Source organism: Ailuropoda melanoleuca, chromosome 10 (genome assembly GCF_002007445.2).
Source record: "Ailuropoda melanoleuca isolate Jingjing chromosome 10, ASM200744v2, whole genome shotgun sequence".
NCBI classification, from domain to species: Eukaryota; Metazoa; Chordata; class Mammalia; order Carnivora; family Ursidae; genus Ailuropoda; species Ailuropoda melanoleuca.
In genome coordinates, this window is record NC_048227.1 from 22,001,766 (window position 1) to 22,029,281 (window position 27,516).

The 27,516-nt window shown below is 37.2% G+C and overlaps 2 protein-coding genes across 2 annotated transcripts in view; both read right to left on the reverse strand.

The window, feature by feature from the left end:
- The window catches only part of VWA3A (von Willebrand factor A domain containing 3A), a 75,256-nt gene extending 69,554 nt beyond the window's left edge, over positions 1–5,702 (reverse strand). Inside the window, exon 1 of the mRNA XM_011233404.3 lies at positions 5,568–5,702. The gene's annotated coding sequence lies outside the window, so the exon portion shown is untranslated. The remainder of the gene's footprint in view (positions 1–5,567) is intronic.
- MOSMO (modulator of smoothened) lies at positions 521–27,516 on the reverse strand. The gene is made up of 3 exons (XM_034670272.1): positions 26,634–27,516; positions 5,568–5,780; positions 521–857 (listed from the first exon to the last, which is right to left on the reverse strand). Exons 1-3 carry the CDS (start codon positions 26,662–26,664, stop codon positions 673–675), a joined length of 429 nt encoding a protein of 142 aa, XP_034526163.1. The 5' UTR covers positions 26,665–27,516; the 3' UTR covers positions 521–672.

Sequence of the window (27,516 nt, forward strand, 5' to 3'; positions counted from 1 at the left end):
CCACCCCACCCACCCCCAACAACATGTTTCTTAGTGTCTGATTTTGTTTTGTTTTGTACACAGAGAATAGGGAATTTCAGGATTTTTACATACATTTTAGCAAACAAATTTTGATCTATTGGCTTCTTGGTGTAGTAATGCAACAGCAAATCACTCTGGTGCCAAAGGCTCATATCATTACAAGGAAGCTATGAACGCTAATTTCTTAGGAGGTGAGGCCAGCCCCACATGAACTTCCCTTGTAACCCTCTGGTCTACCATGATTCATAAATACTTAGACTTTTTTTTCCTCAATTAATCATTAGACGTTAAAAACGGAACAACAGAGTCACAAAGGGCCACATGCTTTTCAGTATAAAGCATTCTCCTTCACTAGGTTGCTATCACAGTGCAGACCTGACTGCCTGAATATGCTCAGGAGATTTAGTCAATATTGTCTGTATTTGGTTATGGAAAAGGCTCTCTTTTGTTTGTTTGTTTTGTTTTTAAATCCAAAGTGCATAGTGAGAACAAATCAAAGCATTTTTTTTTTCCTTTTCACCATCAGTTTCATCTAAGCATCCTCCTATGAGAGGACTACTCAGATGCCTTGCCTTTGTCCTCCCCCCTCCAAAAATAAAAAAATAAAATAAAATAAAAAATAATAAAAGAGTTGAGCAATTTAGACATTCATCAGCCTGGTAAACAAACTTTGCCAGCAAATAGAAGTCCTACTATTGTAAAGAAAATTGATAAGACAAAAAGTACATATGATGACCCAACCACTGTGTTGTTGGGTAATTTATAAGGTTGACCTCCGACTTCATTGATGTAAAATCCTATCGGAAATATTAGGGCAGCCATACAGAAAAGGATCACTGTAAAACAAACCAAAACACAACATTAGTAACATGGTTTGGTGATTAAGAAAACAATGAAAATTTGGCACAAAGTTTATAAGAAGGGTTGTGGATTGATAACATGGTCAGACCTGTTAAAACATTGACCACTTGTCAAAAGATTCACATCTTCTATAGATCACATAATATTCCCAAAGCCTAACAATTAAATATAGTAAAAGCTGAGCTAGCCTTTTATGTAAGTGTTAGGACGATTTTAAATATCAGCATTAAGAAAGGACTCCAAAGCTACTAAGTAAGTGCTTACATAAACTACTCTTTTTTTAAAATTTTAATTAAAATATTTAATTCCAGCATATTTAACAGGCAGTGTTATATTAGTTTCAGGTGTGTGCCTAAAATACTTGACTATTTAAAATAGTGACAAGGACTCGAGCTAGAATCAGAGAGGGGCTATGTTCACGCTCCACTACTTATTAGCTGTGCACTCTTAGGCTTCTGGTTCCCTTCTAAAAATGGGGTAAATACCAGAAGGATAAACAAAACAATGTCAAGTCCCTGGTATGATGCCAGGTTGAGAGTAAGTGCTGAATAAATGTTGCATATTATTATCATCAGTTATTATTCTGCCAATTCTCGTTCCTCTCAGTTGGTATTAGAAGGAATTGGAGAAAAGGTACAAACAAATATAGTACTATTTATCTTACTCTGATTTAAAATCACTTAGTGGAAAGAACCTCAGGCTTCTGAGATGATTAGTAAACTGTCAGAGTGGTTCTCTCTCATTACGGACAATGTTAGAAAAAAATACAATCTCTCTAGGTTTTCTGAGTACACAGGTTAAAGTGGTGGGGGGGGCGGGCTTCTTTGCCTTTTGTATACAAACACAATGAAATATGTTATTTGCCAAAATGTTTCCAGAAAGGTATCAGAAAACCCCGCATCTGGGTAGAATTCCATAGTCCTGTTTCAGCAAACAGCTTGTGCCCCTGGGCTATCAAAGAAACACACTTCCTAGTGAACACAAATTACCCATTGATAGGCTAGCTTTTCCAAGAAAATATTTTATGCTTTTTGAAAGCACATTGGTCAAATGTTCACAGTTCTTCAAATTTCTTTGGAGGCAGAAATATTTCTTCAGTGAAATGTGAAGACAGGTTACTATACTCACTGCATGTGAAGGGGTGAAGCTTTCCATTATTAATCAAATGAGAAACTTCTTCCAAGTTAAACATATCCCCAGGAATACAGACAGTCCTGGAGAAACACAGCAGCTGACACTTGTCCTAAATTATTTTTCTGTTAATCACAAATTTAATAGGAGAGTCCTTAAAAAGCCAATTAGGAATCTTTTTCTGGAAGAAATACCTCCAGGGTAATATCCAAGGTATTAAAAAGTAACATTATCTTAATTAATATACTGATTTAGAGAACACGTCAGCATTTTTGTTTGCTGTGCACTACCTAGATGGATTATCTTACATTATACAGAGAGCCTACTTCATTTTTGGCCAACAACCACATCAAATAATGTTACATAAGTGAATGTGGACTCTTTCAGGTGCCTACTACAGAACAAATGAAAAATTCAGATACTAAGTATTAGATCTTTTGGCCTTTCTGTTGTACAGTCAACAGTAAAAGACTAGTAGTGCTGCCAATGCCCACTTATCAGTATTATCTACCACCAATTTCTAACAGTTCTTATGCCTTAATATGGTTTGGTAAGTAAAATGAAACTGCAATCTAAGCTATAAACAATCTGAAAGAAAAACAACGGGATAAAGTTATTGCCTTAAAAACAATTCATTTCTTAATGTTGATTCATCTAATCTCAAGAAACACATAATTTCGAAGTGCTTTAGAGACATGCAGATATTACAATTGCTTATTCTGTTAATGCGCCAACTTCATTCCTATCTTTTTCTACTTTCTACTGTAAAATAAAAATCTATCCTTCATAATGGAGTAATCATTTAATGATTGTATTTAAAGTAGAGTTTAACATTTTACAAGAATTAAATACTTTCCACATTAGTTAGGAAAAGCTTAATCAAAACTAAGGAAGCAGTAAACTCCTATTTGATCTAATCCTGGTTTTTAATATGAAGAGTTAGGTTCTCTATACTTCTGGGAAGATTTAATGTCAGTGGATGAGTTTTCTTTTAAGCTATTGGGATCTGTGAGGTTACTTAAGATCTTAAAATATTATTAATGCTGATAATATCTATCAACTTTTGACAATTAAATTTTGGGTCCTAAATAAGCCTATAAAGACATCACTTCCTATCTTCCATGGGACACATTTCTCGATGGTGAGAGTCAGATATTGACTTTACTGGGGGACGAGAACGTAAATTACAGTGGAAGAGTTAAGGATAAGGGTCAGACTTGAAGAAAAAGACACATCTTTGTTACCCTTGCCTCCACAGGTAGGCTGCATCACGTGTGGCTCTCCTCTGAGAGCTCCCCACTGTGTAAACCTATTAGAAAATGCTACCCTGACATTTTTACCAAAACTATAGTTTAAGAGAAATAGAAACATATACAATAGAGATAAAGAACATTTATAATAGAGATAAAGAACATTTTCAAAGGCTGAATGGAAATACCAGGGGAAGCTAAATCCCTCTCAGGACTGCTACCCTAGTGGACTAGCTCTGGTAACAAAAGCAATGTATTTAAGGAAGCTGAGAAGAGTAATGCAGCCCTATGCTTACTTAAATGACATTAACTACGAGATGTATTGTTGAGCTAAAAAACCAAGGTACGGAATAGAATAGAATACATATTCATAGAATATTCACACATATACGTATGTTTCTATGCATAAGACCCCTCTGGTAGGAAATCCCAGAAATTCATAACAATGGTTGCTTCCAGCAAAGAGGTACTGAATGGCTAGGTGATGGAGCCACACACGAGACTTACTTTTCACTTGATGACCCTTTCCTAGGCTTTGAATTATGTATCATATGCACATATTATTTTTAGAAGTTATTATTTTAAATTATTTAACTAAAAAATAAAGGAAAAACACATTACATTTGGAGGTAGCTACATATACTTAAATATCTGTTGAAAGGAAATGAAAAACAAGATAACCCTAGTTCTTTCTGTTTATTGGATTGCAAGAACCAAAGGCTCACATAAGCATTTTCATGTTTTCTTTGACTCATACTAAAGTGGTGTTATTATTAAATTATATTTTAGTTTTTTGGTATTCAGAGCATATGCACTCCCTAATGTTAACTAAATCCAGAAACTAAATCCTCCTACTTTGACTTTATTTTACTCCTTAATGAATGAACTCTATCTGGATAAGTAATTGTTATCTGTGAGCAAAGATTCTCTTTAAATTCTTCATCAATTAATTTAGCAGCACTGTCTCCTCAACAGCCTGTGGACCCTATTATTCAGAAAAGAATGGTCTCAGGAGGTCTGTTTGACCTTAAACAAGGTCATCGACTTGTTTCACATTTCTTAACAAGAATGGAGAAGACCTTTTCAGTCAAAGTCAACTTGATCTAAATTTTAAAATTAAGGAAGATGTACAGACAGAAATAAAACAACAGAGCCAGAAACATATATATTAAAGAGTTTCACAAAGAGATAGGGAGAAACTGAGATTCATGAACTAATATCCCTATCTTATGGTCTTTAAGGATAAACTGAGCTTTCACATTCACAGGGATCCATGGGATTATGCCTTACCCCTACTATACAAATTCTAAATGAAAATATCAAGTGAAAGTAATCCATGTTATAATATTCACTTTTTAAAACTTATGCAAACCTAATATAATTATAAGGCACTGAATTAGAAGTTAAATCCATGGTATTTGGCATAAGGATTGTTATCCTGCTCTTTAGAGCAGAGCTTCTCAACAAGGCCCTATTGCCACTTTGGGCCTGATAAGTTTTTGTTGTGGGGACCTGTCCTCTGCATTTGTAGGATGTTTTGCCATTATCCCTGGCCTCTAATCAAGATGCCAGTAAGATCCCCTTAGCTATGACAATCAAAAATGTTTCCAGGCATTGACAAATATCCTCTGGGTAAGGGGGGCACAAAATTGCTTTAGAGAGAAAGAACCAAGGAAGCAAAATTACAGAAATATCTTTCCTTTGTGCATTTTTGCTGCTTTTAACTTGGGAAAAGGCCCTGATGTGTTGGGAAATTAAACCAATTTTGTAGAGTACAAGATAATATATAATATATATCATACCCTGTGGCATAGCTTAATGGAGTATGAAATGTTGATAAATAACTATTAAACAACCAAATGTGTTGGTTTTTTCAGTAGTCACATAACAACTCACAGTAGAAACTTAAAATTAATGATATTAAAAACCAAATCACCACCTTAATCTAATTTGTATTTCTGTACATTTACTTCTAGATTTACCTTTATTTGGTAGAGGATACCAATACCTTCAAGAAGAGTAAAAGATTCAGGTTAGTGAAAGCTCTGAACGGTTACGTCACAATGTGAGCAAAATAAAATTCAGTAAGGTAGCATTTCATACAAAGCAATTAAGGTTTTGGATGTCTTAGTCTTGTGGTGAGAATTCTGAAGAACTGATGGGACAGTGTAGAGTCTGTCTGACGGCCACAGCAAGTGGTGCTCTTTGATGATTATGGAGTCCTTATGACTGATTCTTGGTATCTTCATTAAAATATCAGTGTGCATGCCTTCTAGACAAATTTAATAAGCACAGGTTACTTACTTCCAGTGAATGCTATCCATCGGGCATATTTTGTAGCTTCTCTCCGCCAGTGGGAAGCCACCAGCAAACCACATGTGACAGTCAATGAAATGATTCCCATGATGATAAAAAACAGTGTGGTGACCCACTCTGGGGGAAGCCGAGGTGGGATGCATGTCCGGTCTCGTCCATGGATTGTTTGACACTGTCGCACGAGGCCCACAGTGAGTGCTCCTGGGGAGATGCAAAAGGTGGGAGTGTTTTAGTGGGTTTGACATTCCCAAGGAATATCCCCCACCAACACCCCTTTAGTCCTTAAATCTTATTTCTGTGTAGGTCACTCAGGCATTTAATTCCACTGTCTCACTATTCAGCATTGCACTGTAGTTCACAATGTAGTCATACTTAACATACAAAGTGAACTTAAAAAAAACTCGCAAAAAACACAAAATGCAGTTCTTCCAGTCATCATTAAACAAATACTTTTCTGAGTACTTGCATCAGGCAATGTTCTGGGCTCCCGGGAAGTAACAATGAACGAGACAGATGAGGCTCCTGGTCTTGCTGAGCTTACATACCAGCTGAAAGAACTGGAATTTTTCTGTTCTCAGATCTAAGACTCACTGTATATTATTTGATTTTGGATGAGAAGAAAAACACTTTTCAGGAAATTGAAGACAAACTTGAAAGATGTCTAATCATAGTATATAGATAAAATTAAATAATGGATTATATATTAGAACCAATATATTCTATTAAAGTTAAAAGGCCTAAGAATAGGGGTGCCTGGGTGGCTCACAGTTGGTTAAGTGTTGGACTCTTGGTTTTGGCTCAGGTCATGATCTCAGGTCCTGGGACTAAGCCCCACACTGGGCTCCGTACTCAGCACAGAGTCTGCTTGAGATTCTCTCTTTCCCTCTCCCTCTGTTCCTCCCCCAGCGTGTGAGCTCTCGCTCTCTCTAACATAAACAAACAAAAAAATAAAATCTAAAAAAAAAAAAAAAAGCCCTAAGAATATTATGACATAAATACTTTTCCATTAAATTCAAGAAAATGTTGAAAACCAGTAGGATTCAACAATTTCTGTGTAATGCACAGTGTTCAAATTGCTAAACCATTACTAGCATACTTCAGCAGAAAGGCATAAAGGCATTAGTGGTAATTTTTCAAATGCCCCCTCTCTCATTTAAATAACATGATGGTGATTTTTATAAGACATCAGGTATTATTTTTACATAAACATGTTCTTATGTCAAACCCAAGGACCCCTCTATCAACTTTGTGGTGAATTAATTTACAGAAAAATGGATATGGTGAAATTTTTTTTTTATTCTCTTCCCCATTAAGAACAATTAAAATGTGGGGTGCCTGGGTGGCGCAGTCGTTAAGCGTCTGCCTTTGGCTCAGGGCATGATCCCGGAGTCCGGGGATCAAGCCCCACATCAGGCTCCTCCGCTGGGAGCCTGTTTCTTCCTCTCCCACTCCCCCTGCTTGTGTTCCCTCTCTCGCTGGCTGTCTCTGTCAAATAAATAAAATCTTTAAAAAAAAAAAAGAACAATTAAAATGTTACTTTTTTTTTTTAAAGATTTTATTTATTTATTTGACAGAGAGAGAGGGAACACAAGCAGGGGGAGTGGGAGAGGAAGAAACAGGCTCCCAGCGGAGGAGCCTGATGTGGGGCTTGATCCCCAGACTCCGGGATCACGCCCTGAGCCAAAGGCAGACGATTAATGACTGCGCCACCCAGGCGCCCCTAAAATGTTACTTTTGAGTAAAAACTGTTTATTTCTTCCTTTAAGAGCAACTGCAAATGGAAAAACTATTGCCTAAAACACAAGAAATTTCTGGAACCATTGAAAACATAACAGATTTTTGCATTTTTTTTTTAGTCTTAATTATTTTCTCAATTTCAACAAAAATAATAACACCACCACCAACAAAAAGACATTAACCTCAAAATCACAGCACTTGCCACAAACAAGTGCCTTTTTTGAGGACTGTCAGTAAAATTCCAAGAGGCATTTTGGGAAGCTGCTTGGTGGGAGCAGACAGCAGAGCTGGATGTGTGTATACAGATGTATGCGTGGGTAGATGGGGCTGCTGGAGGGAGGGGGCTCTCCTGCAACCTGTGTTTTGCCATTGATACAGTTTTAGAAATAAAGCAATGTGTTCAAAGAAAATAAAGCAAAAAATCAGTTCTCTCAAAACCCTCCCCCTCTAATGTTAATTCTGACTCTTTCGGTTGAATGAAGAAGAGTACTCAGCAAATCGTACCTTTCCTCTCAAATCATCTAATAATTGGCCCCATTTTGTGATCTCTGCAAAAGTATAAACAGCGTTATAGCCATAGGACATCTCTGGCAGGATGGAGGCAGATGGGGGTTTGGAGGGGAAAAGAAAGTGAACCAACTTTCATAATAATGCCACACATTATCCCTCCTTCTAGCTGCTGCTTGGAGTACAGTACTTAGTAGGTCGAAGGAAAGTAAATCAGTCCAAAGTTTTTGATACTTAATTGCTAACCTTAAATATATCAGAGTAAAAAAAAGTAATTGCTTGAACCAGAAAAAGGGAGAGGGTAGGGGTGAGTAGGCACCATGAAGTTGAATAATTGTTTTTAAATTGAAACACTAAAAAGTTTCCTTGAAAAGAAAACTTGGGGGACAGAGGGTATCTTATTATGATAAAGCATTTTATAATTTTGGAAATAAGGTATTCACAGCAGTGCTCAAGAATGAACAGGAAACTACTCTTGATCATTCAGAAAAAGACTTCTACCAAATTACCCTGTGTAGTCACTATCCCATTTATAAAACTGTAATTGCTATAAAAACAGACAACAGGCAACGAAAGAGCCTCTGAAAAATGCAATATTGTGGATTCTGATTACAGCAGTAACTTTCTTAATTTAAAATACAAAGAAAGTTTTATTGGTAACTCTATATAACTAATGAACTTAAGATTTACATTTGATAATAACTTTTTGCTGGCAAATACGTAAAACTGTAGGTTCAGTAAATCATAACTAAAACATCTCTCCTTCAAAATATTTCTGAGTATCTCATGTTACCTCTTACTTTCCGTTTATGGACATGGCAAAGAGCGTTAGGGCTCAAACTTAACATAACCTCCTGTGCCCGTTGATTGTTAAGCTTTCTGAGTGGGATCGTTCCTGCTTCCCCTCCTGACTGGCACACCACACCAGGTGAATACAAACAGAACAAGTACGAAAATGAAAATTAGAGCTGACCCTTCCACAAAGCAAATGGAAATAACCTGACAGATATTCAGTTTTAAAAGAAGAATTAATTTCCTGTATTTACAAAAGTCCTTATTACCGCAAATCGAGACCAAAGACTGCAGCTACATTCGGGAAGAAAAGAAAGCTAAAGCTAGCTGATAGCCATAAAATATGCTATATATAAGAAAATCAGTTCAAAAACATTGTGAATTATTGGGGCGCCTGGGTGGCACAGCGATTAAGCGTCTGCCTTCAGCTCAGGGCGTGATCCCAGCGTCATGGGTTCGAGCCCCACATCAGGCTCTTCTGCTATGAGCCTGCTTCTTCCTCTCCCACTCCCCCTGCTTGTGTTCCCTCTCTCGCTGGCTGTCTCTATCTCTGTTGAATAAATAAATAAAATCTTTAAAAAAAAATTTTAAAAAAATTGTGAATTATTGAATGTCTTTGTGCCCAGCGTTGTTATAGTGGTCAGAGATTCCAAAAACTAACACTCTGTCACACTTCCAGTGAAAATAATAGACTTTCCTTAAATAAACAGGCTAGTACAAAGAGTCGGCATTGTTGCTGAAGTTCTTTTTCATGAGTAAGACTCTAGGTCAACATGGTTTATATCATAGTCACATATTTTCCATAAGCTGTCTGGGGAAAGGGATCTGCAAAGGTACCTGTGCTGCGACTATTACATCTTGTAAATTCAGGTACTGTTAGTACCCAAACTCACACCAGGTCTTTAAATTTCATCTTTTACCTCAAAGAATCATCTCCTGCTTGTAGATTCAAATCCATCTCTTAGTTGACTAGCCAAGGTCTTTTACATCCTCCAAATTCTCTGGACACATCACACAATCGTGTACTTGATTTTAAGGTAACTTCTTTTTACCTCAAACAGAAAATGGGCTTTTCAGGAAGGAACTGAACCTTCTACGTCACTGGTAACCCCCAGAATGGCCTGCAGCAGTGGGCACAAAGCAGGAATTAATAAGCAATTGGTGAACTTAAAAGAATTAAAAACAAGCTAAACTTAAAAGAATTAAAAACAAGCTAAACTTAAAATCACATAGCATTGAATAGTTTCTTCTACAGACCTTGTCTTGGTGTGATTTCCTAAAGCACACTAATTAATAATTAGGCACAAGCTCAGCCATTCACTGATTTTTGTTTTGTTTTATCCAACAGGTCTTTTGCTTCTGTAAGGGGCCTGTAATTCCATTTCTCAAACAGCCAATCCATCTCTACCCTGCAGCTGTTTCCTAGGTAACCAATGCGGCCAAATAAAAGACTTGCACACAATAGGAAAAAGGAAACCAAAGGAGGAACTACAGCATCCCACATGCCTCTCAGCAGCTCACCTGTGTATCATTACACACAAAAGGAAGTTGTAATGAGTCTTACCCTGTTGAGTGGGGTATCTTAACTAAAGAGGCTTTTGACTCTCATCATCTATAGATCCAGATATTGCTGAAAAGATTTAACAGAGCCAGTCTGAGCATGTCTGTTGCCACAATGAGGAAGATGATAAGGCATGTCATCATTACAAGTAAAAGCTGTGCCACAGAAAATCGGAAACAGGGCTGGTAAGCAGACACGCAAACCCAACAGAGTCTGTCAGAGCTAATCATGTCCAGTAAGTGTTTGCCAACCAGGCCAGAGAGAGCAGTGGGATGACAGGGTTTCTGATGACAGGTCAGGTGTTAATAGTACTGAGGATCTTGTGTCTATGAAAATTCACTTTTTTCCTGCTATTTTCATGATTTTATGTCTTTGGTTTTTGACTATGATTTGTCTGTGTGTGGATTACTTAAAATCTATCCTACTTGGAATTTGTTGAGATTCTTCAACATGCAAATTTAAATTTTTCATCATATTTGAGAGATTCAGTCATTATTTCTTCACATATTCATTTAACCCCTTTCTGTCTCTTTTATCCTTCTGGGAGTCCCATTATGTATGTGCTGGAAGACCTGATAATGTCCCACTGGTCTCTCAATTGCTCTATTCATTTTTTATTATTATTTTTCTGCTTCTCAGATTTAATCATTTCAACTGACTTGTCTTCGAATTTGCTGAGTCTTCTGCCAATTTTTCATTTCAGTTATTGCTCAGGAATTTCTATTTTCTTTATATAATTTCCATCTTTTTATTAGATATTCTTTATGTGATGAAATGTTGTTTTCTTACCTTAAGTCTTTTACACAATTTCCTTTATTTTTTGGAACATACCTATAAGAGCTGACTTTAAACTCTTTGTCTAGTAAGCCCAAATGTCTGGGCTTCCTCAGGGGCGGTGTCTATTGACTGCTTTTATTTTTCTTGTGTATAGGCCACACCTCCCTGTCTCTTTGTATGTCTTGTAATTTTTCATTGAAGATTGAAAATGTAAAATATTACAAAGTGACAACTATGGAAATCAAATCCTCCCATCCCCAGAATTTGTTGTTGTTACTGTTTGTTTACTGACTTTCCTGGAATAGTTCTGTAAAGTTTGGATCATTGTTCTACATGGCCTCTGAAGTCTCTGTTCCATTAGCTTAGTAGTCACCTAATGGTTGGAATGAGATTTTTTTTTCCTTAAGATTTTTTAAATTATGTATTTGAGAGAGAGAAAGAGCATGAGAAGGGAGGAGGGGCAGAGGGAGAGGGAGAAACAGACTCCCCACTGAGCAGGGAGCCCAATCTGGGCTCAATTCCAGGACCCTGAGATCATGACCTGAGCTGAAGGCAGATACTTAACTGATTGAGCCACCCAGGCACCCCTGGAATAAGATTTCTTTAAATGCCTTGAATCAATGTGCCTCTCAGCCTTTGCTGTCTGTGTCTGTTGTGGTACACTTTCAATGCTCCAACAGATAATTAACAACTCTGCCTTAGTACTCTCTTCCTGCTTGCACAGAGCCTCAAGGTTAGCTAGAGGCAAGAGATTAAAACCTTCATAGGTCTTTCCTGGATATGTGAAAAGCCCTATGTGTGGAGCCTTCTTGATTCCTAGGAACATGCTGGAGTTTTTCAAAGACTCTTTCGGACATCCTGTTCCCCAGTTTTTCCTTTATGTTTTTTTAGTTAGCCTCTTGTTAGTGTCAAATAATACCACCTCAGGTACCTGCAATTTTTAAAAATTTTTATGTATTTATTTGAGAGAGAGAGCACACAGGAACGGGGTGGGGGAGGGGCAGAGGGATAGGGACAAGCAAACTCCCCACTGAGCAGGGAGCCCAACACAGGGCTCAATCCCAGGACCCTGAGATCACAACCCAGGCCAAAGGCAGATGCCCAACTGACTGAGCCACCCAGGTGCCCCAGGTACCTGCAATGTTAAACAACTACTGCTGATTGTTTTTTAATAAATGTCCTGGGGGTGAGACAGAGCAAGATCTGAATCTGGTCAAATAAAAGGCCTGAGGAGATTCTCAGTGAGCTGACATATCAAATGGTAGCAATTCTCTGAGGATGGGGCTTTAAGGAGCACCAGACCCTTTTGTCATCTCAAGTGGTTGCTGAGCTGCTGGTTTACACTGCTACCAAAGTTGCAAGGCTACTGGCTTTCAAAGCTACTGTGTAGCTGAGGAGAGGGGGTGTGTGATTCGTACCGTTTAAACTGCCACAAAGCTTCCTGTTCTTGCCAAGATTCAGGTGATTTTCTTAAATAAATGCTCCTTGGATTGCTGTGAGCCTTAGTTAATTTCCAGAGTTCTGAAAAAGTTGATCTGACAATTCCTGCCAGTATTCTCATTGCATTTATAGAGGAGAAGATTTTCAGAAGTTCCTGGTCTACTATCACAGGAGTTAAACCCAACGAGTCACAATTTGAATCTCAGCTTTGACACACTTGAGCAAGTCCCTTAATTTTCCTAAACTTGCTTCAGTAGAAAAATAATATGACTTTACATTTAGGTTTCTGTGAGAATTAAATAAGATGATGAGATGATACTTGTAAGCAACTGCCAACTGTAAGCACTAAATAACTACTACATGTCTTCAGGGAAGTAAATGAGATATTTTTGTTTTAGTTAAAAATACACAGGGCAGTAGTAGACATAATAATTTAACACAATAGTACGCTCATGAAACTCGTATTCCAAAATAAAAAGGTTGACATCTGATGGTTGCCATGGCTGCTAGTCATAAAAAGTACTTAGGACATCACTCTCCTGCCCAACTGCTTTAGTATATCATTCAGGATGAAGATGAAGCATAAGGCAAGTTCAGGCTTGCTGAAATAAAAGCCGTGGGGACAGATTTTATAGGAATGGCAAGTTGGGAACACTGAGATTGAGAATGCTTTGCTAATAGAATGAAATTACAAAATGTTTTGTTAGATAGCAATTAAGTAGAGAACAATCATTAATCTTTTTAGTTTGATTTTCTTTTCCCTTAAACTCCACTGGCTGATCTCTCTCTCTTCTTAAAATACAACTGTTACCAGCTGTTTGCAAGTAGGACTGTAGTTCAGAGGTCCTATCTCATTTTAAAATTGACTAAATCATACCAACACTGTCCTCTCATTGTAGCTTATTCTGTCAGCTCCTGCTCCATAAACGTGGTCTTGGGTCTAATCCTATAAACACATTAAAATAGCAGTGAATTTCTATTTTAAAATCTGCCTTATTGACAAGTACGATATGATACCAAAATCTGTCCTATTACAACCCCAATCATTGAAGCCCTTGATATATAATGCATGAAGACATTAAAGAAAAGCTCACCACAATGTTTAAACTGCCCATACAATGTATAAAAAATATGTGGAAGCATATTTATCACATGGCTAAGAGTGGCCTACTTTGGTTGAACAGGACTGGAGGGTGGAGTGGGGTTGAGAACCCTTGTACTTTTCACTGTCTTATCTGAGTGTAGATAAATTCATACAATTCTGTCCTTTAAAAAAATGTGCATTCACTTTATTTAAGAGAGGGAGGGGGAGAGGGAAAAGGGAATCTTAAGCAGGCTCCATGCCCAGCACAGAGCCCGTTGTGGGGCTTGATCTCACAATCCTGAGATCATAACCTGAGCTGAAATCAATGGTAGGACGCTTAACTGACTGAGTTACCCAGGTGCCCCTGTGCATTCACTTAATATTTTAAAATTCTAAAATGTTTAAAATGTTTATAGAGTATTACATATTAGATTTAAATAAAATGTGCTAACTGCACTTAAAAACTGTGAAATCTTTCAATCATGTATGCATTTAAGCATGTGCTCTGGATCTAAAATAAATTAGACAATGCCAAAGAAATCAGAATAAAGTAAATCAGGTAGAGAACTAAAATGGAGTTTAAATTACTGTGTCTACATTTTCTTTTTTTTTTTTTTAAAGATTTTATTTATTTGTTCGACAGAGATAGAGACGGCCAGCGAGAGAGGGAACACAAGCAGGGGGAGTGGGAGAGGAAGAAGCAGGCTCATAGCAGAGGAGCCTGATGTGGGGCTCGATCCCATAACACCGGGATCACGCCCTGAGCCGAAGGCAGACGCTTAACTGCTGTGCCACCCAGGCGCCCCTGTGTCTACATTTTCTATTCCATTTCAACTAAAGTATCATGAGATACCACTGTGGAAGAACTGACAGATCATACTGGAATATTTATTGTTTCATCCCTGACTGATGTGGCAGAACAAACCCAAAACAAGTTTAACATTCATTTCACTAATGAATAATTTCCATGTTTTTCATGTAGAAGTGAGCTGTTTTAAGGGAGAGGAAACTGGTAAAGGGAATAAAATCAAACAAATTTGGTAGGCCAAATTGTTTTTGTGGGCAGAAAATTTTACAAAAGTATTTTAATCAAAGGGCTGACCATTAATAACTACAGCCCTCAATCACTGAAAAGGCTCATCTGTGGACAATGATCAAGAAGTAAACAAGCAACGCAGCAGACAAGAGTGGCTCTCAGTCATGCAAGATTCCTGGCCAAAAAGAGCCATAAAATTAGGGAATTTAGAACTAGAAGGGATCTCCGAGATCATCAGTCCTAATCTCCCCAAATTAGGTTTGAAGAATACTGAGGCCCAGGAGGTTAAGTGCTAAGTCCAAGGATACAAAGTAACTAGCAGTGTGAAGACTAAACTCAGGTTTTCAATTAACCACCCCTAAACTCTTTTTACCACATGATGCTGACTTCTTGAACACCATTCACTAAATAAAGAATAGTATTCCTACAAATACCATCAGAAACATCTAGATTTATATCAGAGCAGACTTAATTACAACTTTGTAAGCACAGTGACAGCGAGTCTAAGAGGAACCTTTGCAGGAGGTCAATACAAAGTGGGAGGTGATATATTTGTCAGTTCATAGGAGTGACTCCCTTGAGTTTTTACTCACTCTAAAATATAGCTTCTTCCTCCCACACCCACATTTCTCATAAATGTTCACGGAATATGCCACTTCCAGCTCATTCTCCTTAAAGAAATAACCCAATTTCTTAGTCTCAAGAAAAAAAGATTGTTTCCTATCTCTAAGGAACTTTTTGGTTATTTAAAGTCTACTCTCAAACATTACAATAAACACTCGTATTTGTCTTATTTGCATTGTATAGAAAATGTGCACCCCATCACCTTCTTAGAAAAGGCTTTGTAGGGTAAGTCACAATAAAGAAATAACTTTCTTGAAGGTACAGCAAAAGGTTCCATTGTATGACTTCCAGTTCTGTCAAAAAACTTCTTTTGCCAACTAGTTGATATCTCAATATTTAATAATTCAAAATCATTTCTTCAATAAATTGTACTCCCTTAATTTACATAAGTAAAATAAGTCTGATAAAAAATTACATTCTAAACTATTAGTCACATATCCATTGACCTAACTGGGAGATACCATATCACAGTTGTAGAAATTCAGGCTCTGGATTTAGATTCCCGGCCCATCAATTACTGGTACTGAGATTTTAGGCAAGTTACTTAACCTCTGTGTGCCTCAGTTTCCTCAACTGTAAATGAGGACAACAACAAAATGACCTCATAGTGGTGTACAGATTATGAGGGGGAATATGTGTAAAGCACTTAGAACAAATGCCTGATACAGAGTAATATGTTGGTTAAGTGTTAAATATTATTAATGATATATTGCTCTTTGACTAAAAGTATGTATTTTTACTTTAAGAAAGGAAACAATCTGTGGGATTCCATCTTCTTTTTAAATTTATTGTTCTCTCTTGGGTTTAGATGAAAAATATCATAAATAAGTGTTCAATTCGTGTAGATCTACTGAATTATTTATAAGTGAATCAGAGTTGTAAAAGTTTAGAGTCTAGAAAATCCAAGGAAAGCGAGTTTAACACTGAGATGAGTGTTATTCTGCGCTGTTAGCATGGTCCTTTAATTATAAAAGAGGATGGATTTAAGAATGGAGAGCTCTGGACAAAGACAAAAGTTCCGATTCTGACAGCTGCTCTTCTATTTAATCTTTAAGAGGAGTTTGTATTCTCCCTGTAGTTATATTTGGTTTCAGATTGAAAATGTAAACTGAGACCTCCCTCAATTTCCAATGTCAGAAAACACAATCTAAGCTTTCACAGAAATACATAAAACATCAATGTCCCATTAATTAGCGTACATTTGTGGTAGCTGTGAACCCCTAAGCAAAGACATGGTGGTCTAAGGAAACCATACGTTAGAGAAGGTCTCTGCTGAATTTGGAAAGCCTGGCACTATGCCATGAGATTCCTGATTCTTCTGTCCAAGTTTGGGAGGCATGGTGCACTACGCCAAGCTTTCCTTCATTCAGTGAATACGGAGCACATGTTCTGTGCAATACAAAGTGGGAAGTATGAAGAGAAACATAGACATGATCATTGTATTTCCAGAGGTTATAATATATACAGAGAGCTAAGATGAACACTCAAAGAAAATTATAAAGCATAACTGTGAGATAATAGAAAATACATATATATTGGTCTCTACCTCTGAGCCCCTAAAATCCTTGCAATTTCCAAAGTGGTAAGAACACTAGGACCATCTCATGTTCTTACATGGGTCTTTGACCTTTGTTCCTGACACAGGGCTCCTGAAACCTTTTAATTTTCTGGGTGACAGTAGTGCCTTTTGTTCTAATGAGGCAACTATTTAGACTCCCTGGATGAGGGCTGGTCAAGGAAAAGGCCAAGTCATAATTAGAACCTTGGAATTTTCAGCCCTGCCCCCCCCCTTTCTTGAGAAAAGGGATGAAAATGGTGTTAAGGATCAATTATGCCTATGTGATGAAGCCTCCATAAAATCTCAAAAGTACAGGGTTTGGAGAGCTTCCAGGTTGGTAGTGGAAGAGAAGCATGTGCAGAGAGATTATGGAAGCTCCAAGGCCCTTCCCACATCCCTTGCCCTATGCATCTCTTCCATCTGGATGTTCCTCTATATCCTTTATCCTTTTATAATAAACTGGTAAACCAAAGTAAGTGTTTTCCTTGAGTTCTGTAAGCCACTCTAGTAAATTAATTGAACCCAAGGAGGGGTCACTGGAACCTCCAATTTTTAGCTAGTTGGTGAGAAGCACAGGTATAGCCTGGGCTTGTAACTGGCATATGAAGTGTATGTGTGGGAGGTGGGAGGGGCAGTCTTGTGGGAGTGAGCCCTTAACCTGTGGGATCTAACACTATCTTTGGGTAGTGTCAGAGCTGAGTGAAATTGTAGGATACCCAGCTGGTGTCACAGAGAATTGCCTGTTGTTGGGGGAGAAACCTTTACACATTTGGTGACCAGAAGTGTCAGTGAGTAGTAAAGGAGACTCACAGGAAAGAAAGACATGTAGGGGAGAACTGGGTTTTTGCCCACACAGGAAGGAAAAACCTGAGTTTTACCTTTTTAACAATAGATAGCAGGATGTGACCTAATGCCAAGAGAATTGTGCAGCCTAGTGAGACTAGGATGCTGGAGATATGCACTCTATCCACAGGCACACTAGTCATGGAATTTTGAGCAAGAAACTTCACTTCTTTAGGTCTATGCCCCATTTTACAAATAAATTATTTCTTAAAGGGCTCCTGATAATGCTTCACAATTGTTTAAATTAGCTTTTTGAGGTATACTTTAGATAAAACGAAATTTGCCATTTTATGTGTATAATTCAATGAGCTTTGACAACTGTACAGTTATCTCAGTCATGACACAGAATATCACCACAAAAAATTCCCTCATAATCCTTTGTAGTCAATCCCTTCCCCCCAAGCTCCCAAGACAGACCTATAGACCTATCACTATAGTTTGGCCTCTTGTAAAATTTCATATAAATAGAATCATTCATTGTTTGCTATTATGAATAAAGCTGATACAAATTACAAACTTTTGCATACTGGTCTTTGCATAGACATGGGTGGCAGTGTGGGTACGCATCATCCAATCCACTGAGGCCCTGAATAAAACAAAAGGCTAAGGAAGGAGGAATTCACCCTTCTCCTTTCCTTTACAGATTTTCCCCTAGTCTTGCCTTTAATTTTTTTTTTTTTAAAGTAAACTCTCCGTCCAACATGGGGCTCAAACTCACAACCCCAAGATCAAGAATCACAAGCTCTACCAACGGGGCAAGCCAGGCACTCGTTGCCTTTAAGTCTTCTTTCTTTCTTTTTTTTTTTAGTTTTTTTTTTTTTTTTTTTTTTTTTTTTTTTTTTTTTTTTTTTTTTATTCGACAGAGATAGAGACAGCCAGTGAGAGAGGGAACACAAGCAGGGGGAGTGGGAGAGGAAGAAGCAGACTCCTAGTGGAGGAGCCTGATGTGGGGCTCGATCCCAGAGCACCGGGATCATCACGCCCTAAGCCGAAGGCAGACGCTTAACCGCTGTGCCACCCAGGCGCCCCTTAAGTTTTCTTAACAATGGTTTTTGAAGGACAAATGTTTTAAATTTGACAGAGTCCAATTTATCAATTTCTTATCCTGCCTTCTATGGCTACTTAGCAGCAGAGGGAGCATATCCTACCGTTCTAATCCCAAACTGAGATTTAGGTAATCACAGACTATATCAGGTAAGGCACCAGAATAATAATCTTTCATTGTTTCTAAAGCTGTCTCTAAGGAGATTACCAATGGCGCATGGAAAAAGACTGCTTAGGAGTACTCAATTTTCCTTTTTACGCCTGGAAAGATAGCTAAAAATGATATTTCCTCAACCGCTTAAAGAACAAATACACTGTAAGAATAGTTCTTCATTCCTGATTTAAACAAAACTCATTGGGATACCTGGGTGGTTCAGTCGGTTAAGTGTCTGCCTTTGGCTCAGGTCATGATCCCAGGGTCCTGGAATGGAGTCCAGCATCAGCCTCCCTGCTCAGTGGGGAGCCTGCTTCTCCCTCGACCTGCTCTGCCTGTCGCTCTCCCTGCTTGTGCTCTGTCTCTCTGACAAATAAATAAAATCTTAAAAACAAAAACAAAAACAAAACCTAACTCATTGCCTAATCCAGATGCTTAGAAAATATCAACTGCATTACTTTTGGAAGATTAACTCATTGCAAAATCTAGTCACTGAGTAAATAATTGATAATATACAAAGAATAACAAAGAGATGACAGATATATCTGGCAAGAGGGAGAGGGTTATTATATCATAACAGTAAACCTTAGTTGAAACAACCAAGGTTATTACAAAGTACATTCTTATAAAACCAAACCTTGTCAATAACAAAAATTCTAAAGAACATCATTGATGATCTTCAAGTTCATTCCCAAGTCACCTTTTATGTCTCCACATTCTTTCTAGACAATCTCAATTAGGTTCACAGATTCAATTATCACCCATAAGCCAATGACTCACAAATTTTTTCCTGGTGAGAATGCTTAAGTTCTACTCTCTCAGCAAATTTCAAGTACACGATAGAGTATTAGAAACTACGGTCACCATGCTGTACATCAGATCCTAAGAACTTAGTCATCTGACAACTGAAAACTTGTAACTTTTGATCTACAACTCCCTGTTTCCCTCTCCACTCCCAGCCCCTGGCAACTACCATTTTACTCTGTTTCTAGAAGTGCAACTTAAAAAAAAAAAAAAAAGATTCCATATACAAATGACACCATATAGTATTTGTCTTTCTCTGACTTATTTCATCTAGTATAATGCCCTTCAGTTTTCATCCATTTTGTCACAAATGCCAGAATTTCCTTCTTCAATAATGGGTGAATAATATTCCATTATACATATATACCATATTTCTTTATCCATTTATCTGTTGATGGACTCTTAGATTGTTTCCATATCTTGGCTATGTGAATAATGTTACAATGAACATGGGAGTGTAGGTATTTCTTCAAGATACTGATTTCTTTTACTTCAGATACATAACTAGAAATGGAATTGCTCGATCATATAGTAGCTCTTTCACTTCTCTGAAGAACCTCCATACTGTTTTCCACTGTGGCTATACCAATTTACATTCCCACCAATTACATCCTCACGTTTGTTATCTCTTGTCTTTTGGTAATAGCCATCCTAACTGATGTGAGCTGATATCTCACTGTGGTTTTGATTTGTATTTCCCAGATGATTAGGGAGAAAATATTGTTAAAATGCCCTTACTACCTAAAGTGATCTACAGATTCAACATAATCCCTACCAAAATCCCAATGGTATTTTTCACAGAAATACAAAAAACAATCCTAAATTCATATGAAACCATGAAAGACTCCAAATGGCCAAGCAATCTTGAGAAAGAACAAAGCTGGAGGGCATCACACTTCCTGATTTCAAATTACATTGCAAAGCTATAGTTATCAAAAATAGTGTAGTACTCACATAAAAACAGACACAGGGACCAATAATGGAGAATAGAGAGCCCAGAAATAAATCCATGTATGTGTAGTCAACCAATCTTTGGACAAGAGCACCAAGAACACACAATGGGGATGGTCTCTTTAATAAAGAGTGTTGGAAGAATTGGATATCCAGATGCAGAGGAATGAAACTGGACCCCTAGCTTACACAACGCACAAATTAACTCAAGATGGATTATGGACTAAATGTAAGACCTGAAACTATAAATTCCCTAGAAGAAAGCTCCTTGACACTGGTCTTGGCAACGATTTTTTTTTGAAATGACCAAAAATACTCATATTTGGCAACAAAACCAAAAAAAGACAGGTGGGATTATTTAAACCAAACAGCTTCTGCACAGCAGAGGAAACAATCAACAAAATGAAAAGGCAACCTGCAGAATGGGAGGAATATTTGCAAACCGTGCATCTGATCAGAGATTAATATCCAAAAAATATAAGGAACTCCTACAACTCCATATCAAAAAACCCACAAATAATCCAATTAAATGTACCTGAGTAGAAATTTTTCCAAAGAAGATACATAAATGGCCAACAGGCACATGCAATGGTACTCAACATCAATCACCATCAGAAAATGCCTTTAGTAAATATTAACTGAATGAACAGTGAATGTTCTATATATTTTTTGTGATTATTACTTAATAACCCACATTTTATCACATTATTTTCTCCCTCCAAAATAAAAGATAAATTAGGGTGTAGTTATTTTTCATGTTACTTCCCTAGGCCAGTGACACTAATTTTCTAACTATCTGAGAAGAGGGGAAATAGAAAAAAATAGAAATGGATATTCTCTTAAATAAGCCAGCAATGTTACATTTTAGCAACATATCCTGATAACGTTCTCATTTACTTCATAAACTAAAGGTATCCCTAAAATAGAATGAGAAATGTATTTTTAATGTGGCCAGCCAACTGTTAGTTGAGATGTGGCCTAGGCAACATACTGGTTCCTGGCATACTTAATAGTGAAATGTGAATAAAGAGAGACCCTCATAATTCTGTCTGTCTAATTTGAAAAGAGGAGAAGGAAGTAGCAATAGAGACAAGTGACAGTTAATGTCTGATTTTCTCCAGCCATCTCAAAAATGATAAATGACTTTCCTTTCTTTTTCCTATGTACATTTTTAAGCTAAAATATGAGTATGTACTACATACACTTGCTACAAAAATTCGAAAGGTACAAAAGGTGTAGTGTAGAGCAGTGAGTAAACTTCTTTTCAATGACTGGCCTCCAACAACCCAGCTGCTTTTCCTTGAAGCAACAAACACGGTTACTAGTTTCTTGTGTATCTTTACAGAGATAATGTACGATTATACATGTGTACGCATTCTTTATTTAAAAAATGCCCATGTAGTCATAGTAACATAGTAACATATTTCCAAAAATATTAATTAGTAAATATAAAGAATAGTTATAAAATATACATAAAGTTCAAAAAAATCCATGATATAATCAACACTCATATACCCACATACCACTCCCTAATTCCCTTCCACTCCCCTGAGGTAATCACTTTCCTTGATTTTGTGCTTATTAATTTCCTTGCTTATAGTTTTGTAATTTTTCCCTAAAAAACGTATTTAGTTTTGTGTTTCCAAACTTCATATAAACAGAATCTTCTTATATGTATACTTACATGACTTGCTTTTCTTACCCCACATGACTAAAATGCAGAGTTTGTGTGTAGCTGTAATTCATTCATTTGCCCTGCTGTACAGTACTCTACAATTTGTTTATTCTACTCCAGACATTTCAGGTGTTTCTAGTGGGCTGTTGTTTTGTTTTTGAGATTATAAATGGTACTATGTTTCCTCTAGAATTTATTGACAAGAAAAAACTACTAGGTCATAAAGCAAATGCACCTTTAAATTTACTCGTGATACCAAATTGTTTTCCAAAGAGGTTGTGCCAATTCTACCAGAGTATGTGTTCCAGTAGCTCTATATCCTTACCAACACCTGATACCGTCTGTATCTTGCTGTTTTACTTCATAATATGTTATGGAGAAGTTTATACACTAGAATACATAGAGCTGCCTCACTCTTTTAAAATGGCTTCATCGTATGCTAGCATACAGATATGCCATATTTTATTTATAAGTTTTGTACTCAGGGAACTCTCTAGTATTTCCCTTATTAGATTATTTCTAGTCTTTTCCTATTTCAAACACTAATGCAATGAACAGCCTTATATATTTGCTACAAAATTCATTTCACACATGAAACTGTATCTGTAGAATAAATTCCAAATAAAATTTCTGGGTTAAACAGTATGTGCATATAAAATGATAAGTAAGATACTGCCAAATTGTCCTCTATGGAAGTTATATTAATTTACCCTCAACTAGCAAGTCCTATTGATTTCATCACATCCTCACTAATACAATATTTACCAATGTTTCTGATCTCTGCCAATATGATATGTGAAAAATGGTATCTCACTATATTTTTAATTTGTATTCTCTTATCAGAGGTGGAACAACTTAAAGGGCCAGTTGTAGAACTTTACTGAAATCATGTGTTCACATCCTTTGCTTTTTAAAAGTGAGTTGTTGATATTTTCCCACTAAAGAAGAAGAGCTCTCTAAATATTAAAGAAACTAGCCTTTTGCCTATGATTTGAGCCACAGATATTTAACTTAGATATTTTGAGAACTCCTGCTCTCAAGATAGGTTTACTTTTAATACTTGCTTCTAATCAAAGATATGATCAGACCCAAAGAGGAACATCCAATTACATTTGGCAAGAAAGATGTTTCCTAAATGCTGGAACTATTTTCTTTTGGGGTTTAGTATTTTAAATAACAAGTATCTGGTGCTGATACTTCTTGGACAGTTCTGTCTCTAACTTTGTTAGAGCAGCCATTATCTCATGTCCTGGAGAACTAATGAAGTATGTTGTCTACAGACCGCAAGGCACAAGGCTGACAGAAGGCACCCACGTACAACTTAATGCAATTAATTTCACTTACACTAGCTTAAGAGGGATTTTCCTTTTAACTTCCAAAATTACGCTCAGGGTTAGAAAAAATACTTCCACAGAGTGTTATCCAAGGTGAGTTCTCTAGCCACAAAGCAGATATATCAATCAACAGAACAGAATCAAACACACCTCAACAGACCAACTATATACAAGATGGCACTAGAAATCAATGGAAAGAATGGATAATTTAGTAAACTGTTTTGGATAATCAACTTGCTATTTAGAAAAGAAGAAATGAATTAATGCACCAAAATAAGATGGGAGATGAATATAAAAATTAAAATCACTGAAGTTAAAAAAAAAAAAAAGGAAAATATTTGCATTGACTATGTGGTCTTAGAAACAGAGAAGACCTTTCTGTCTATATATGTAAAGTCAGAGTCTATTAATAAAAAAACCATGATTGTAATTTAAAGGTAAACAGGGGCGCCTGGGTGGCACAGCGGTTAAGCGTCTGCCTTCGGCTCAGGGCGTGGTCCCGTTGTTACGGGATCGAGCCCCACATTAGGCTCTTCCGCTATGAGCCTGCTTCTTCCTCTCCCACTCCCCCTGCTTGTGTTCCCTCTCTCACTGGCTGTCTCTATCTCTGTCAAATAAATAAATAAAATCTTTAAAAAAAAAAAATAAAGGTAAACAATAGTTTTTGTGCAATACTCATGAAGGGGTAATATTCTTTATATATAACGAGGCTTCCAAATCAACATGAAGCCAAACACCGAAGTTGACAAATTGACAAAGAATATGAATAAACAATTCACAGAAGATGGCATACAGAACATTAAAAGTATATATATTTTAATGTTCACTTTAGTAATCAAAGAAATGCAGACCAAAACAACATTGCTATTTACTATTAACTTGGCGAAAACTGAAAATACAAAAACTAAAGAAAAAAATAGGTTGACAGGGTGCAGTAAAACATTCTCCAGTAAGACAAATTTTTTTTAAAGATTTTATTTATTTATTTGACAGAGACAGCCAGCGAGAGAGGGAACACAAGCAGGGGGAGTGGGAGAGGAAGAAGCAGGCTCCCAGCGGAGGAGCCTAACATGGGGCTCGACCCCAGAAGGCCAGGATCACGCCCTGAGCCAAAGGCAGACGCTTAATGACTGAGCCACCCAGGCGCCCCAGTAAGACAAATTTCTAAATGTATTCCTCAGGGTAATTTGGCAACACATTCTAAAGCCTTCAAAAATGGCCATATCTTCCCATCTAATATGTGTAAGTATTTAGAACATGGTAAAAGTGCCATTTCAAAGCATCAGGGAAAAAAATGTGCTAGTCAATGAATAGTACTGGAGCAACTGGCTATATTGGGGGAAGAAATAAAGCTAATTATTTTAAATTATGGATAAAAATAAATTCAAGATGCTTTACACAGCTAAATGCAAAAACAAAAACAAAAACTGTAAGTTTGGAGTAGGAAAGTCCTTTTATTTTTAAAAAATATTTTATTAATTTGAGAGAAAGAGAGAGAGAGTGTGAGTGGGGGGAGGGCCAGAGGAAGAGGGAGAAACAGACTCCCAGGTGAGCAGGAAGCCCCATACAGGGCTAGATCCCAGGACCCCCAGGGGATTATGGCCTAAGCCAAAGGCAGAGGGTCAACTGACTGTGCTACACAGGGACCTCTGGAGAAGGAAAGTCCTTTTAAAGTAAGACCCCAAGCCCTAAACCTATAAAGAAAAAAATAAATTGACAAAATTTCAAACTTTTTCCTTTATGACAAAAGAAACAATAAATAATATTGGAAAATAAATTTGAAAAACAATGTGAGACTGGCAGAAAATATTTACAACTATATAATAGTTTATCTGGAATATATGAATAGGTGCTAGAAATCAATAAGAAAAAATTAAAAACTTCATGTATACAAACAGAAGATGAAATATAAGTGACCAATAATATGAAAAGGTGTTCAATCTAATAATAAAGAAATGCAAATTATGACAAAGTACCATTTTTTTGGTCATCAAATTGGCAAAAATTAGAAAGATTTATGCTACCCAGTAGTGGAAAAGGTATGGAGAAATAAATACTTTTTTTTTTTAAAGATTTACTATTTATTTATTTGACACAGAGAGAGAGACAGCCAGCGAGAGAGGGAACACAAGCAGGGGGGAGTGGGAGAGGAAGAAGCAGGCTCCCAGCAGAGCAGGGAGCCCGATGCGGGGCTTGATTCCAGAACTCCAGGATCACACCCTAAGCCGAAGGCAGATGCTTAACAACTGAGCCACCTAGGCGCCCCGAAATAAATACTATTTTATACATTGTTGGGATGGTGGGGAAAAAAAAACTGGTACAGCCTCTTGGGAAAGCAATTTGGAACAGTAATAATAATAATAATAACGACAACAGCAGCAGCAGAGGCAACATCAGTTAATGCTTATATAGTACAAACATATCCCAAGTACTATTCTTTTTTTTTTTTTTTTTAAGAGAAGAGGGGAGGGGCAGAGGGAGAGAATTCTAAGCAGGCTCCATGTCCAGCACAGAGCCCAACTCGGGGCTCAATCTCAAGACCCTGAGATCATGACCTGAACTGAAATCAAGAGGTGGACACTTAAGCGACTGAGCCACCCAGGTGCTCCCCAAGTACTATTCTAAGTGCTTAAGATATACTAGCTCATTTCATCTCTTTACAACACTATGAGGTAGGTACTACTATTTCTCCAGTTTTTAAATGAAGAAACTGAGAGTAACACCTTATACAAAGATGGTGAACCCAGGGAGTTTGGCTCTAGCCTCTGCTACTATCCAGTAGGCTCTATTATACTGTACTGGTGGCCACCTGGGTACACTGCTAAGATCTCCCTTGAAGACACCCTGCGGTTTGGCTCCAAAGAGTACAGTTAGCCTCTAGCTGTCAGTGCTTTTAAGAGTCACCTTATTTTTCAAGATCAAGCCACTTCCTTCCCAGGAAGCCCCTCATCAATAACTGAGCATGATGGAGTTCTAGGGCCTCGCCATTTCTTCCTAACAAGATTCGACTCCTCTAAGAGGCAATCTTACTCCAGAGTGCCCCAGTGAGTTGGCTGAGACTCAAATCTGTATCAGGACTTGACTATTTCCCTGTCTTTTAGCTTCCACCCCCTTGTTTTTCACAGGTACTAACCTTCGAACGCTGCTTGCAGTTCTAACTCCATCTCAGTGTCAGCATCCCAGAGGATCCAACTGATACAATTACCTTTCTAACAAAATTTAAAGTGTATATACCTTTCTGCTCAGCAATTTCATTTTTATATATGTAATCCAGAGAAAACCCTGCACATACGGACAAAGAAACAGTTACAAAATGTTCACTGCACATTATTATAATAGTGAAGAAACTAAATACTTATGAAGAGAGGAATGGCTAAATAATGGTTCATGCACACCACAGAATATTAAAAAAGAATGAGATAATTCTGTGCATATTGATGTGGAAAGATATCCAAGACATCCTGAGGAAAAAAGCAAACTATAGAACAGTATATATCATGAGATCCATTTATTAAACAATACGTATTTATTTCTGTAAGTGCACAATATGTAAATGCACAAAAAACTGGTTACTTCTAGAAAGATGGAGTGGGAGGGGAAATGGTAGAGATGGGAAAGAAAGTCCTATATTTTTACTTTTCATTTTAATATTTAGAATGTATTCACAGACACTCAGTTCTCATTATTTGCAGATTCCATACTTGCAAATATGCCACTCACTAAAATTTATTTGTAACCCCTAAATAATAGTTGTGGCACTTTTGTGGTCATTTGTAGACATAATGCATGTATAGAATGGCAAAAATTTTGAGCTACCCAACATTCATTTCCAGCTGAAGTCAAACTAGGTAATTTTCTGCCTTGTTTCAGCCACCATACAGCAAAAAAGTGTCCTTTCTATGGTCTCTTAATGCCACATTTTTGTATTTTTGTTGATGATTTCGCTGTTTAAAATGACCCAGGTATAGTGCTGATGTGCTGTCTAGTGTTCCTAAGCAAAAACTTCCTTAAAATTG